Source organism: Conger conger, chromosome 14, assembly GCF_963514075.1.
Source record: "Conger conger chromosome 14, fConCon1.1, whole genome shotgun sequence".
NCBI lineage: Eukaryota > Metazoa > Chordata > Actinopteri > Anguilliformes > Congridae > Conger > Conger conger.
Genome location: NC_083773.1, coordinates 44,640,285 through 44,656,978, shown reverse-complemented (window position 1 = coordinate 44,656,978; position 16,694 = coordinate 44,640,285). Strand labels below are relative to the sequence as shown.

Sequence of the window (16,694 nt, the reverse complement as noted above, 5' to 3'; positions counted from 1 at the left end):
AAATACACTGGGTTAGGTACCCTTCAGAAATACGCTGGGTTAGATACCCTTCAGAAATGGTGAATATATAAATAAACCTCTGCAGTAATACAGATTTTAAGTGAAAAAAGTTCATGTTTTGTCCACTATGTGTTTCAATTTGGCCAATGCTGTATGCTTGGAGTCTTAATGAAGCCAATGTGAATGACAAGTTACTTCATTGGATCAAGCCAGTTGTAATGAATTAAGACTTTAAAAGGCTATGTTTTTTCTGACAGGGCAACTTTTGAAGAGGAGAGTACTATTTTTGAAGAGAGAACTATTTTACAAAGTGCAATATGGACGAAAATCCGATATTGTGCCCTTTATTGGCATCGGTTCAAGGCCAGTGTGTTCCTTGTGAGTAGAGTATGTACCCAATGGTACCTACAGTATGTACCCAATTTTGTATGTATCATATGGGTCAGGACTTCTGTATTTCCAAAATCTGCTTTTGAAACAAGTAGAATTACAGAATGGTAGCCAAGCCCTGCTTGGACCCAGGCCCAATTCATGTTTACTGGGTTCATAACATTCCCCTTCCTGCATCTTCTGCAATGTGCTGTCCTATACAGAGGCTTTTTCATATCATTTCACCTGGTGGACATGGACTGGAGTGAGTGAAACTCATGAAGGTTGCAGTTGTGCGTTTGAGCGCCTTTAAGAGCGACCAGTGGCTGTGCGAGTAGCCAAGATCCTGCCGACAGCAAAAAGGCCGAGATAAAAAATACCAGAGGGGGACTCGTCCAAACAAAAGTGAAATGTAAAAACAGCATAACGTACACTACCCTGCCATACACAGCATGACATAGCCTTTGATCGCCTTGCACATCCTTTATTTCGCTGAGAGCGAGGAGACGTCGCTGACAGACAGTACCGATAACCTTCACTCAGAAGGCCTGCCTCTGGATCGAAGCGCGGTCCTTTAATATGGTGCTCAATTCCGCAGTCTGGACGCCCGGTGACAGCTGGCGGGACGTGTCAAAGCAGAGCGCTCTCTCCGCGCTGACAGAGATCTGGTTTCAGGAAGACAGCTCCGCGGTGGCTGTGTCAGGGGATATAGCCGAGGGTCTCCGTCTGCAAATTAGCATTAGGCAGGCGACCCAATTTGCAAACTGATAACCGTCCGTTTTTCCTGTCAATGCAAAAACAAAGAGAAAGAGTTTGCCCTGAGAGTGTCGTCTGATTTCAGGGCCCCTGTGGGTCCCTGTTTGAGTAGAGAACCTGACACTGGCCCTCTCCGTAGCCACGTCTCTGAGATCCTCTCTAAAGCACTTCTACAATGGAGGCATCCAGCAAGGCATCACAGACAATTTGGGCTTGATTTACTCGCAAAATCATTTATATCAATATACAGCTTCGCATCACAGCTAAATCATTTTTCTAGTCTTGCAGTTACCAGCAAGGCACTGGCTATTTTGCAATCTTCAGTGTTGAGGGTACTTTAGGAGAGCTAGCAGAGTTAGGAGGGGTGTATCTGTGATCAGATCTGGTAAGTGTGCAGTTAGGAGGGTTCAGATCTGGTAAGCGGGCAGTTAGATGTATCTGGGAGGGAGGCCTGTAGCGTAGTGGTTAAGGTACACGATGGGACCCACAAGGTTGGTGGTTCGAACCCTGGTGTAGCCACAATAAGATCTGCACTGCCGTTGGGCCCTTGAGCAAGGCCCTTACCCCTGCATTGCTCCAGGGGAGGATTGTCTTCTGCTTAGTCAAAGTAAATGTACGTCGCTCTGGATAAGTGCCAATAATGTAATGTAGATGTGATCAGATATGGTAAGTGGGAAGTTAGGAGGGGTATATCTGTGATCAGATATGGTAAGTGGGAAGTTAGGAGGGGTATATCTGTGATCAGATCTGGTAAATGGGCATAACCAGAGGCATTCTTGCCTAATTTGAAAACATTGGCAGATAATGTTATTACAATGCATCTTGTTATTCATGAAAGGTTTAAATTTAGTGTATCATACTAAAAGACTGCAGACCTTTTGGTCTTCTGGTGAAGTTTCAAGTTGCCTGAGTAGGTTTTGACTAACAGGAAACGATCGGTTGATGTCACACTTGTGATTCTGTCACAGTCATGACACAGCATGGCCCAGAGTGTCGTATTGCTCTTAGAAAATGGTTACATATAGCAATAATTAATTGATGATATAATTTACACAATATAATTTATTTTTTAATATTATTTGAAAGTAATGTTTTGTGTGTGGTGTGACTGTTTACAAACAGGCTGTTTGATTAACTGTCACTGTATTGGATTTCACTGTAGAAGGCCGTCTCAGCCAATCAGCATCCAGGATCGAAACTACCCGTTTTATAATAGAGGTTAGCACATTGACAGGACCAGTGGCCTGGGAGTGGAAAGGCATGAGGCCCTAATGGAGATCAGTTGAAGATGTGTGTTTGGGTGAGAAACACTGGGGATCTGTGTGACGTGATGGTGCAAGTACACCGGGGTCGGGTCAAACTGCAGCCCACGTTGCTGCCAACAAATAAAGCAGTTAATCAATATCGATGCATCTTCCCAACTCCATTCTGTGACCATTATTTTCCATTAGACCGTAACTTTGGCGAATTAGGCTATATCTATTACCTTAATGTACTTATTATGTAAACTTGTGGACAAATGCACTCTGTTTTGTTCTCCACATATACTGATAAAATAAAGATCCATTAATGTATATCAGCAGGTTAAATTCCCATGTAAAAGCACCAACATGTTCAAAGTCTCAAAGTTTGTCTGCTACAGTAAAAGAAAACTAATTGGAAGCGAAGATTTTTCCGTCTAAGATTGAGTTTAACAATTGCCTTGAATCAAGACACCTCTTTGCAGAGCGCCCGGCTAGGTAAATTGGTTCTACAAGCTTTAGCCAGTATTACATTGGGCAGTGTTTGAGTTGGTTTGAATTGCTGCCCCCAGTTCTGATGCTGCCATGATCATAATTCGTCATGAGTAACTTATCACTGATTTCTTAGCAGAACATACATATCCTGAAGAACTGGACAAACTCAAGTCACAGGGTCAATCTGGTAATTTATAGTACTGTAGCTATAAAAACCTGATAGGTGAGGTGTGTTTAAAGGCAGGATCTCTGCCTCCCTTGTGCCACACTCATCAATCTCTATTGCTCACAAGTACAAGAGCCTATTACATTCCACTGCAAGAAATTATTAGCAATTCAACTGTACCGATAAAAATGGAACAATCGAAAGGATTATATCATGAAAACGACCACAGAACTGTGTGAAGGGTTCATATATCATACTGCAGTGTCCATTATTTCAAGCGGTCATTTATGGTTCATGTAATCACGTTTGATTCATGCTTGTGTATATTTAATATTCGTGTTCAAAACAGTAATAAGCCGATCAGCCGTATTCGGCCTGAATGGCCAGCGGTGGCAGGAGTTGTACATGGCCTGGTGGTGCAGCCCAATAGTATTAATTATTTAATGTACAACTGGCCGATATGGATCATAAATATGCATGCCATATAATAAGAATAGCTTTAATATCATGATAAGAGCTATACTACTAAGAATTATAGCACACACACACACACACACACACACACACACACACACACACAGACTCACACACACACACGCACACACACACACACACACACACACACACAGACTCACACACACACAGACTCACACACACACACACACACACACAAGTCCATGTTTATACAGATACAAGCAGCGCAGCATAAAGCACTAGCTTGAGGACAGATAAACTAGATTTAGGTGTGGGTTTCCCAGACATGGATTAAGCTCAGTCCTGGATCTCAATCTTTTATTTCAATGAAGATCCTCATTGATTTTTCTTCTTTAAGTCTACGACTAAGCTTAATCCATGTCTGGGAACCTGGCCCGGGGAGTCTGGGAAACTGGTCCTGAGAGTTTCAGAAACTCTGCGTTTGCATGTCATAGCACTTTTCCCTGGGTATTGTGTTGGATATGTATTCATTGTGTGTGGTACTGTATGATAAGGTACAAAACGTCTTCCCTACAGAAAGACAAATGATAGACTATTATGACCATGTGTTGTAAGGGTTCATTTAGTTGGCAAGAAATAGTGTGTGAGTAGGATGAATCATGGAAAGGTATTATTATTATTATGGTTAATATTATTGTTATTATTAGTCGTAGTAGTAGCAGTAGTAGTACTCTTTATGGCATTATTGATGTGATTGTTATTACTGTATCATTATTATTATTAATCATATTCTGTAATGATGTAATGATAACACAATGAAATGAATAAAACTCTTCATACATGGATTATAAATTAAATGTTAGCAAAGTGTAGCATAGATGGTGGGCTTCGGTTAGACCGATAGACTGGAAGGCGTATTTGTTTAAAGGCTGCTACAAGCTGTGTTTTATTATACATGTAACTGTAAAAATATTTTTATCTCAGCTTTAATACTATGCATACTTTACAAAATGATGGTATGCATTTGTATTTATTTTGTGTGGGCAGTATAGAAAATGCAGGACTAGATGTGTTTACAAAAAAGAAAGATTAGAAGAAGAAAGGTGTTGACAAAGAACAGTACTTTGCACGTTTCACTTGCAGACTAATTAAACTAAGTCTGTGAATTGTGGAAAATTAGACATTATTGTGTAATTAGTCTAGACAAGGCATTCTGACTACATATTGAATCAGGGTGGTGCCACATTGGTTGTTTTGTCTCTTACAGTCGCGTGCAAAAATGTGGGCACCCATGGTCAAAAAGCCTTTTACAATTAATATCTATGTGAACAGAAGCGAACCTGACCTCTAAATGATACAGTGTTAGACATGATACATTTCTTCAAATTTGATACAATAAAAATAAAATAAAAATTTAAGTAAAAAAGTCCCTGTGCAAAAGTCTCACCAGGTCTTGGGCCATTCTATCTGAAATATTTCTTGGTCTTCCAGGCCTTGCCTTGACTTCAACTGTTCCATTTATCTTCCATTTTCTAATGTTTCTGACCGTGGAAATTTCTCTGAAACATTGGGAGAGTCTTTGTGGCCTTCTCCTTCTTGGTTGAAATTAACCATCTTCATTCTGAAATTTTACTTCAGTTACTTCAGAATAAAAAGTTCAGCCCTGGAATTATATTCACCTGACTCATTGAAGCCCTAACAAGTAAATCACTTAGGTCTGGGCCTTAGTAATTGTCTTTACTTTACTTTACTTTACTTTACTTACAAAGAATAATCCAAAAGGGTTCTCAAACTATTGCACAGGGCCATTTTCCTTTTTTTATAATTCATCAACAGTAAAAAATTCAAATAATAATGCCCAAATTCTTGCACCCCACTGTATAATAAGGCTTATAATTTATTTCAGACCAATACAACACATACGGTGTCATAAGACCAAGCTTCAGCATGTTCTTCTGTAAGAGATAATACAAGTTTTGTAGAGCTGAACCCAAAATGAGAAAAAATCACACTTAAGAATTCTTGCATATTGCAACACTGTACCTCATAATCATACTGTAAAATATGTGACTATTATTATATAATAATAATAATATTCTTTATGTGGTAGGCTGCTCACATCTTATGGCATTTATCTGTACAAATGTTAAAACTATGTACCCGCAGCATTTTGTCCATTGCCTTCAAAATATTTTTACTGTATACACAAGTCTCTCACTCATCCATACGAACACACACATAGATATCCACATAATTCTGTCATTGAAGTGGCATTGAGTAGCGTTTTGCTCCCTGAAATAGCCTTAACTGGCACATAAATAGCCTTAACCCACTCATGAATAGCCTTTTTTCACACATAAATAGCCTTAACCACTACAGAAATAAATAATTTAACCTCTCTAGGCTGTTAGTTGATCGTAAGTTTCCTTACTCAGTGATTTCAATGAAGCATATTCATAGCTGTATCTTACTAAAAGATAAAGGCAGCCTGGATTGTCACTTTGGAGAATCTGCTAAATAAATGCAATGTAATGTAATGCAGTGTAATGTAATGGATATATTTTAGGAGTGGTGTGTCTATCATCCAGTGTGCCGGCCTATAATATTTAATTTTTTTCACCAGTTGTTCTGTTTGACCACGGGATCTCTTGCCGTCGCCGTTTATGGCAGTTGTATAGAGTTATAAAAAAGCACGAGCTGTTAGCTTTACCGCTACGGCCGCGCAGTTAGCAATTACTGAGCCCTGCTGCAGGAGCAGCGGGAAACTGGGAGTCCCCCGAGACCGGCCACCTCTCGGCTGTTAATCAATCCGATTTAAACTGGACAGGGACACGCTTAACTGCTGCTCCCCGACGCGCTTCACAGCCCAGAAGCTTCCGTGACCCGCATCTCATTCCGGGTAAGATGGATGGATGGCTCCAGACTGGGGGGGGGGCGGGCGGGGGGCGGGGGGAAAGGTAGAAGCAGAGACGGATATTCTCACCGATAGACATGTGGGATGCTGGCTGGGCACAGCATATACAGGGGACATACAGAGAGAAGGGGTAATATAATTTTTTTTTTAACTTTCAACACGTGTCAAAAAATGTAAAGAGACAAGGATTTTTATGGGTGGTTAGCAGACAGTGGCTTGATTGCCTTAGCCGTTAGCTTTAGCTGCAGCGCACGGTTGGGGTTGGGGTGGCTGGGCCTGGACGTGTGGGACCCGTGACAGTGATTGAGTGTCCCTGCCGTGATCACGGCTGTCTGTCTGTTTCCCGAGTACATCGCCTGTCCATATGCACGTCACGTATCACAGTATTTATGATCCCATGCGTCCGGTCCTGAACAGATTGGTTATTGCTGGGTCAGGAAGTGGTGAAGACAACAAACACGGTGAAAATGGGTCTGGCTTTGAAGCACCAGTATATTCACTCTGCATTTAAAGACTGTATTTAGAACTCCTGGAAAAAAAAAAAATATATATAGGATTCAGTTACATAGGTATTAATTATTAGTATTTCATGTTATTAAATATTTCAGTATTAGTAGAAATGGTTTACATGGTTTTTGCTTTTTTGAGGATAATAAGGGTTTATGCTAAGAAAATTGTGACAGTGAACACTACAAACTAGCTTTTGCTGTACTTTCATGCTGGATAATCATTTTAGGTGTTTGTTAAGGAATTGAAAATAAAATAGTTCAAAATAATAGTTGCAGTCAATACAGTGCAACTCACATGCAGCATATAGATGTGACGGCTCGCTCTATAGCACTGCAGAGAGCAACAGCTGTCAGGCCATGCCATGCTGAATGCAGCACTAATATGCTGTTTGAGCACAGACCATGAGAGTGGTAGTAACTGAAGATACAGAAACAGTTTCAGTAATTGCTGCTAGAGCAGATGTAAAAGAAAGAATATTGAGGCATTAAAAACGGACATATATGCAGAATAAAGCATTGTGTCAGTGGTATCACTGCAATGCTTAACCTGCGTGTAAGTGCGCCAGTGCAGAAATAATATGATACACTGTACAAATAAGTAAACAGTTCTGCAGTTACAGGTCAATACGGCACGTAGATGTGTCTGCTCACTCTGGCCAGAGCACAACCACTCGATATTATGCAAATGACTTTCTCCTCAGGAATATATGCAACAGGTCGATACCACTGGAAGACATGTCCACACTCCCTCTACAGCACCACACACACACACACACACACACACCCTCACACATGTGCACACGTGTACACGCGCAAACACACACACACCCTCACGCACACATGTGCACACACACACCCACTCTCACACATACAGTCACATGCACATTCACACACACACACACACACACACACACACACACACACACACAGGTGCAGACATGCACATTCACACACACACACACACACACACAGGTGCAGACATGCACATTCACACAGACACACACACACACACACACACACACACACACACAGGTGCAGACATGCACATTCACACACACACACACACACACACACAGGTGCAGACATGCACATTCACACACACACATGCACACACAGGCACACAGGTGTGCACAAACATACAGCAGGCACACACGCAGACATATAACAACATTCACACACATTAACACAACACATGGGTAAACACTCACAAACACATACACACATGCGCACACACACAAACACACGCACACACACACACACAGACACGTACACAAATGTATATCAACGTATAAGCATTCCTTGCGCATGGTTGGCACCCATCCACCCCCCAGCCCATTTCAACAGGTTAGAGCTGTGGAAAGTTGGCCGGCTCCCCCGTGGTCAATAAAGGCGAGTGGGGATGCCTCTCAATGCAGGGCCGGGGTCATGGGGTCAGCAGCCGGCTCATCCATTTCACACAGAGCCAGGGGGCCCTGTCAGCGGAGCCATCTCCAATATGGATGACATTAAGCCCCAGAGCCGGGGCGAGGAAATAATCAAGGCTGCACGTGTGACAAAGGAGGAGAGGAGGGGGGGAGAGAGGGAGGGGGTTGGGGGGGGGGGGGGGGGGTGAAAGGCAGCTCGCCTCATTTCCTGTGGCCGTTTAGGATCTTCCCTTACAAATGGAAGTGCTCGCAACTGCCACCCTAACAATGGGAAGCAGTGATTCAATCCACAGTAAAAGGGTCTGTTCAGAAGAACAGTAAATCATTTCAACAGGCCAGACGTATAGATTGAAGCATGAACGTGCCATGAACAGTGCTTCTGATGTACAATGTTCCACGAAACGATCCTAGTGTGAGTGGTACGGTAACATCTTTGTCCTATTAAACTTTGGGGTTTCAGTGATGCAAGAACACCAGGAGGTTGTCGTCATGCAATGTTGTACGTCGCTCTGGATAAGAGCGTCTGCCAAATGCCAATAATGTAATGTAATGTCATGTTCCCTCTGGCATAATCAGCTTCAGGCTTAGTTGATGGTTTACTATTTACGATGTGTGCCTCCATGGGTGCTGCGATTTGCCCCAAGTTCACAAGTAGTTGGGTGACGTTCTATTGCACTTCTCCGTGTAGGAGGTTGGAAAAACCATACTTCTGGGTTGTCTGGAACGCCGCATTAACTCTGATATTGTAATGATTGAAGCGGGGGCTTCATTATACCAAAAAGGTTTAAAAAACATATATGACAGTTAATAACAGTAAGTGTCAATTCTGAGGGAGTAAGTTATGTTACGAAGACAGAATGAGGTTAACCTAGGGTATCGTTAGTGTTGCCTGTTGCAGCTAGCTAGCACTAGCTGCTAACTTTACAGCATTTTACATAGCTAGCTATGTATCTAAAATTAACGTTAGCTATGTAATGTATTTAAATATGTAACATTAAAAAAGAAATTGGGGACCACTGCTATGGATAATCACTAAATAGCAATATGAGTTTACCTACTACATTAAGTAAAAAATTAGTTTCATAGGCAATCTATGAGATTTCTTGAGATTGTATAGCCTACATTTTATCGTTGTTAAAACATTTGGTTAAGAAAACAATATCTTAAATAGGTTTTTGTCCACCCACTAGGTGGCTGTGTACGCACACATTGCATTGTGCAGACTTCCCTAAGTACTTCCCCTCCTTAAAATCTCCATCTGGCAAAAACAATGCTATCATTCTATAACTAAAATTCTTACAAACTGGCTTGGCTTCGTGAATATTAAAGGCCCTGGCTTTGTGAATATTAAAGAAGTGTAAAAGGTACTATTTCATGTATACATAGATGACATGAGTTAAAGGTACAATAGGTAATTTCGGACTCCTAACGGTCAAGAGAGGAATTGCAGCAACAAACAACCTCAAACCACAACACTGTTCCCACAGTCTATGAATAGAACTGGACTCTGAACACGGATGATTGAACACGTAAAGAGATAAAAGGAACGTGTAGCTGCCCAGATTGCACTCCAGACAAGCGATCACTGATACCAGTTCGCTATAACAAGCAAATTAGCTATTACTAGTTAGCTTCCCGAATTTACAAATATCCACCTGAGGCACAACACTTGTGCAATCGCTAATATATTCGTATTGCCTATATTTTACCATAAGTGGATATTTGTAAATTTGTCAAGCTAACGAGAGCTAATTTTCTTGTTGCTACTGATAGCAAACTGGTATTGTTTTATAACTAGATATGTAGTCTTCGCTTGGATAGTACACTCAGATGTACACCTGAATTTAAGGACTATAAACACAGGCAGAGGTTGAGTCAACAACTCAGTGAGCGTTTTTCAATAATAGGAAGGGATTTACAATGGTCTTTTAACAATGTTTTAACTCAAAAATCTATGTAATGCTATGTAAATGGTAAATGGCTGGCATTTATTTGTTATCCAAAGTGCTGTACAATTGATGCTTTTCATTCACTCATTCATAGACACACTCACACACCAACAGCGATTGGCTGCCATGCAAGCCTCTATTATTCTGCTCAAGAAATCTTGTGATATTTCCACCCCCGGCCTCTGTGGACTGCTGGTGATGTCACTGCCTGTTATTTTAGGGGGTTTTTGGCCGACTGTGTATCCACCAGTGGGTTCTTTTTCAGGACCTTCTAAACTGCTGCAGTCGATATGCCCAGTTTCTGTGCTATCCTTCTTAATGACTTCTTCTGTTCGCTCAGCGATCAGATCAGTTGTTTTTCAGCCATAGTTACCTGGTCTTTGTGCCAGTGTATGCCTTCTGAGACCAAATGCACTCTGCACCGAAAACCAAGATTATACACACAGTGTTCCTTTACGTGTGAATAATCCATGCAAAAGGAAACACGTGAGCAACAGTGAAGAACGATCGGATATCCTTTAACTCTCTTTTGCACAGCTGAGGCTCAAGCCGATGAAATGCTGTCCCTGTAAAATGGTAAAACATACTGCATACACTCAGTGAGCACTTTATTAGGTATTTATTAGACTTCTTTTTTAGACTCATTAAGCCTTCTGCTGCTGTAGCCTATCCACTTAGAGCTTTGATACGTTGTGTGTTCAGAGATGCTCTTCTGTATATCACTGTTGTAATGCGTGGTTATTTGTTGATTTTTAAAAATTTGTTTCAGATTTTCCCTGATATAGCAAAAAAAAGTAAAATAAACCACATTATCATGATTTTGGACGGCTGTGTACTAATCCTTGGCTGAACTAAAATGCAAATATTGTTACTTTCTGAGTCTGGACACTGTATTTACATTAAGAGTGATGCGATTATAACATAAACATTCCTCGATGGAGTGGAGAGAGACTATTGATTGGCCTCCACTGGTGAACAGACAAGAAAACAGTGTAGTCTGGGTAGTCAGAGCCGAAGATTCGCAACCCGTGTTTCTCAGGTCCGAAATGACCTTTCAGGGCGACTTGATCTGATCAAGGAAAGAGACGGTTACGGAGAACAGCGAGCAGACAGACAGTGTGTGAGGGGCAGTGCAAGGTGGCCTGGCTGCTGGCAGCAAAGTTGTGAAATGTCACACAAATAAGACATAAACCTTTTCCCTCCCCCCACCCCAGCAATTAACATTTAAATGACCATAATCTAGTTTAATCTGGCTGACCGCATTGCTACGTGACTGATGATTTATGAGACACAGTGTCAGTTTTATAGACACTGATGGAGAGACAGTGGGGGTGCGCAGGGATGGAGCGTAGAGAGCATGGAGTTACCAAAAGCATAGCAAATTTTGATTTAATGTCATTGTGCCATTTAGATTTAATGCCACTTTTCTTTCAAAAAGTCACACCCTCACAACAAACTTTAAACCAGTCCTGAGTACAAACTACTCTCATGTGATAAAGCAGTTACGCTGACCGTACACCAAATGATGTCTGATTGACAGTTTTATTTGTACAGTGCTGTACTGTTGGCTATGGGAATATGCATTTTGGGATTCATTTAACTGCCTTTTATATTCAGTATTTTATATACAGTTCTATACATATTTTATTTATTAGTATATATACCAAGTCTCTGATGGACTTTGCGGTCACTGCTGTCTGTGGATCATTGTTGGTCATGCTGAACCAGTCATGGTATGGTGGTGACCGTCTCAAGCCTGCCCTCATAGCTGTGTTGGCCACTGCCTCTGTTTCCCTTAGATATGCTGCCATAGCCTTATTCTGCCGGGGTTCTCCTTATCGCACGCAGGCACCTCTCCCTCCTGCTGTGATTGACCAATTACCATCTGAACCCCCTAACAATCTTACTTTCCTCTTCTCCCCGCTCTGGGCTCCTGCCCGGAACACGAGTCCAACTTTTCCTGAGCACACCCTCCTGGCCCGGAGCTCCAGCCCAAGACCAGCTGTTCACCCCCCCTGCCACTGCTGATTCAGCTGTAGCACCAGGCCTGTCTCCTCGCCCGAGAGAGCCACCCCTGCCATCCCTCTACCTCATCTCAATTGGACATTTAATTGGACATTTATGTACTTTTATTCATCTGTTTGTATTTAAGACCATTCTTTTAACAAACCAGCGGCAAATGGGTTCTCCTACTGAGTCAGGGTCTGCTCAAGGTTTCTTCCTGTTAGCCAGGGAGTTTTTGCTTGCCACTGTTGCCCTAGGCATTCTCTTGGGGACCGGTTTCTCTGTAAAGCTGTCGGTTAGAGGATTTTTCTTTATTATGGACAGAATTCCTCTGTCATCAGCAGCTGCTGTGGAGGTCTTCCTAGGGCCACCAATCCCTTTGCATTTAGTAAACTCACCAGTGCTGTTTTTCTTCTTAAGTAAGTTCCAAACAGTTAATTTTGGTAAGCCGAAGGGTTGGCCGATGTCTCCGTTTTATTCTAGTTTCTCAGTCTCTTAATGGCTTCTTTGACTTTCATTGGCACAACTGGTCCCCATTTTGATATGCAGCAATAATATTTTCCAAAGGTGATCAAAAGACTAGAGGAAAGACTAAGTGCTGCGAGCTCTCTTATACCTACATTAAGGAGGCAATTAAACACACCTGAGAAATTACAAACACTTGTGAAGCCAAGTGTCCCAAACATTATGGTGCCCTGAAATGGAGGGACTATGTATACAGCTGTAATTTCTAGATGGTGAAACCAAAATCTATACAAGTACCCTTTAATAAAATGTTACTTGTGTAATTCCAAATCTAAAATTGTGGCAAATCAGAGGCAAATCAAGAGATAATGGGTCTTTGTCCCAGACATTATGCAGGGCACTGTACGTGTAGAAAGGTTAGAAAGGGAGACTTTAACACAGGTCTTGACATGGCAGTTTCACAGGCACAGACCAAGCTTAGTCCTGGACTAAATTGAGTTTTGTATCGAGAGTCTTGTGTAGTTTTTAACAGATTTGTTTTGAGAGTTATGCTCGTTTTTATCCCAGAATCCATTAAAATGCTGAAGGTTTTCTGCTTAGCTGAAATGCTGAGGTTCAACATTTCGACTTGCTTCAGTTTCTCAGAGAAATTGCTCCCCCAGGTAGTACCCAGGGTCCAGCTCGGAATGGGGGTCCAGGCTTGTCTAGTCTTGTTGTATTTCTTTCTCTTTCTCAAATGCTGAAATGGGCTTAACAGGAATAATTAGCCTGTAGTTTTGCTGTGAAAGTCTGATTGATGAAGTAAGTGCTTTGTTAAGTGTCTCTTTGACCTCTCACACCTGCATACAGGTACCTCTCAAAGAATTTGAATATCATGGAAAACATTTTTTCCCATAATTTAATTCAAAAAGTGAAACTTTCATTACACATAAAGTGAAATATTTCAAGCCCTTTTTGGTTTTAATCTTGATGATTACAGCTTGCAGCTCATGAGAATCCAAAATCCAGTATCTCAAAGTATTAGAATATTACATAAGACAAATCAAAAAAAGGATTTATAATACAGAAATGTATTGAAAAATTTCTGAAAAGTATGTTAATTTATGCACTCAGTACTTGGTCAGGGCTCCTTTTGCAGAAATTACTGCATCAATGCGGGGTTGCATGAGGCAATCAGCCTGTGGCACTGCTGAGGTGTTATGAAGCCCAGGTTGCTTTGATAGCGGCCTTCGGCTCTTCTGTATTGTTGGGTCTGGTGTCTCTCATCTTCCTTTTGACAATAACCGATTGATTCTCTTTGGGGCTCAGGTCAGGCAAGTTGGCTGGCCAATCAAGCACAGTAATGGCATGGTCAGCAAACCAGTTAATAGTAGTTTTGGCACTGTGGGCAGGGCAGCAGACAGAGGCATGACGTGCTGTAAAATCTCCTGGTAGACGGCTGGGTTGACTCTGGACTTGATAAAACATAGTGGACCAACACTAGCAGATGACATGGCACCCCAAATCATCACTGACTGTGGAAACTTCACACTGGACTTCAAGCAACTTGGATTCTGTGCCTCTCCACTCTTCCTCCAGACTCTGGGACCTTGATGTCCACATGAAATGCAAAATTTACCTTCATCTGAAAAGAGGATTTTGAACCACTGAGCAACAGTCCAGTTCTTTTTCTCCTTAGCCCAGGTAAGACGCTTCTGATGTTGTCTCTGGTTCAGGAGTGGCTTGACACTAGGAATGGGACACATGTAGCCCATTTCCTGGACATGTCTGTGTGTGGTGGCTCTTGATGCTCTGACTCCAGCCTGAGTCCACTCCTTGTGAAGCTCCCCCAAGTTCTTGAATCGGCTTTGCTTGACAATCCTCTCAAGGCTGCGGTCATCCCTGTTGCTTGTGCACCTTTTCCTACCACACTTTTCCCTTCCAGCCAACTTTCCATGAATATGCTTTGATACAGCACTCTGCAAACAGCCAGCCCTTTGAGCAATGACCTTCTGTGTCAATGAGTGTCTTCTGGACAACAGTCAAGTCAGCGGTCTTCCCCATGATCGCCCGACCAAGCATAAATGAACATACTTCAGAAGGTCAACATTTCTGTATTATGGTGTTATATAATATTCTAATATTTTGAGATACTGGAAAGACAGAATGATAATCTTCTATGCTAATGAAGTGGTACAATGTGAATGAACAAAACAATATGTGACCTAAAGCAACACTCTTTTTAAAGATGAAGCGTATGTACTGTGATAATGTTCACCAGTGTAGCCAAGTAGCGCTGCTCTCTGGGGAAGTACTGCTGTCCAGTCTTAGCAAGGATCCTCGCCTGCAGCCCATCTCACCATTTCACCGTGAATCAGACCCCATAAGGACGCTTTCCCAGCTCCTAAACAACACGAAAATAATGAAAACAGACAGTCACTCACAAGACAATAACAGCTTTATTTTCATTTTCACTGAAAGTTGACCCAAGCTGCAATTAATATCAGGCAGCTATCACTGCATCCACTGACCTGGCTTCTTCTTCAACTGAAGCAGTTAGCTAGACACATTTAATTTTACCTTTATTTCTGAGTGTAAATATAGCTATCGGACTATTTCAGTTGTACTTGTACGGCACACATTCATCTGATGTTCATTTACTAAGTGCAACGTCAATGCCATTGGTATATGTTCCAATAGTTACAGTCAGAGGTTGAAGGTAACGGGTCAGATGTCGCCACAAAGTGTGTCCCACTGATGAACAAAACATTCTGAACGCTCCAAGTGTGGACTCCCGGACACTGACTGGAGCGTGGACTGGGGAGCACAGTCGTGAGGACTCGGGATAAGACACAGACCCTTGGCTGTTTAGCACATAGGTAGAGTGCAGACTGTGTTTATGTATTCTTTTAGAAAGATGGGGGAAACATTTTCCCTTGAAATGCTTATTTATGGGCCTAAGTATGAAGTCTGTACATGTTTCATTGAACCACCTGTCAGGACTGGCCAAACTGGCCATTTGAAAAACCAGAAACCAGGGTCTCTTGGAATGATGACACAGATGCTGGCAGCCAGACTTTGAATCGAGCATTCTTACTATAGCCTGATTCTGACACTTTTTTTTCTTTACTTATTTTGGGTATAGGTAATATACCGCTGAAGATAATATGCTTTCGTTTTGATATTGTTCTTCCCCATGTCTTATTTTTGTTTGTGAGTGTGTATTGACGTAATTTAATTCCTGAATTTAATTTCTGAATATATTTTCTTGTCCATGAATTGACTTATACCTAAGGAAGACTATTTTAATTCTCAATTAACCCTTGTAGTCTTAACATTCTGCATACTCCCCTTGTTCTAAGGGTAAAAAATTACCCGCCTTCTAAACCCCTGAAATAAAGCAGCTTAATTTCATTTTGACCCTCAAATCTATTTTGCATTAAGAAACAACCTGTCAACTTTGTCATGAAATTTCAAGCTGAAAAAAGATCATTTACGGGATCATTTTTTTTTACCCTTTAGACAACATAAGGGTTAAAGGAGTTTTTAAAGCTAAATTCTGTCTCTCTGACTGTCTCTCAGGTGAGAGCGAGTGCCATAGCCCAGGACGCGGATCAGAACTACGACTACGCCTCCAACAGTGTGATCCTGCACCTGGACGTGGGGGACGAGGTGTGTGTGCAGCTGGACGGGGGCAAAGTGCACGGGGGCAACACCAACAAATACAGCACCTTCTCTGGGTTCCTCATCTACCCCGACTGAGCCTGATATTACACACACACTCACACACACACACACACTCGCACACACACACACACTCGCACACGCACACACACACACACACACACACACACACACACATGCATACACACTAGCACATGCACAGGCACACATACACGTACAGATACACACACACTCTCTCTCTCTCTCTGGCCTGCAAGCAAGCTCCACTATAAATACAGCCCTTTCTTCAGCTTGTTCACCAACC

General features: G+C 41.9%; 1 protein-coding gene across 1 annotated transcript in view; it reads left to right on the top strand.

Moving 5' to 3' along the window:
- LOC133110443 (complement C1q-like protein 4) overlaps positions 1 to 16,468 on the top strand; it is a 39,578-nt gene extending 23,110 nt beyond the window's left edge. Inside the window, exon 2 of the mRNA XM_061220548.1 lies at positions 16,289 to 16,468. Within this exon, the coding sequence (XP_061076532.1) occupies positions 16,289 to 16,468 (180 nt within the window). The remainder of the gene's footprint in view (positions 1 to 16,288) is intronic.
- Positions 16,469 to 16,694: the final 226 nt, after the last annotated feature.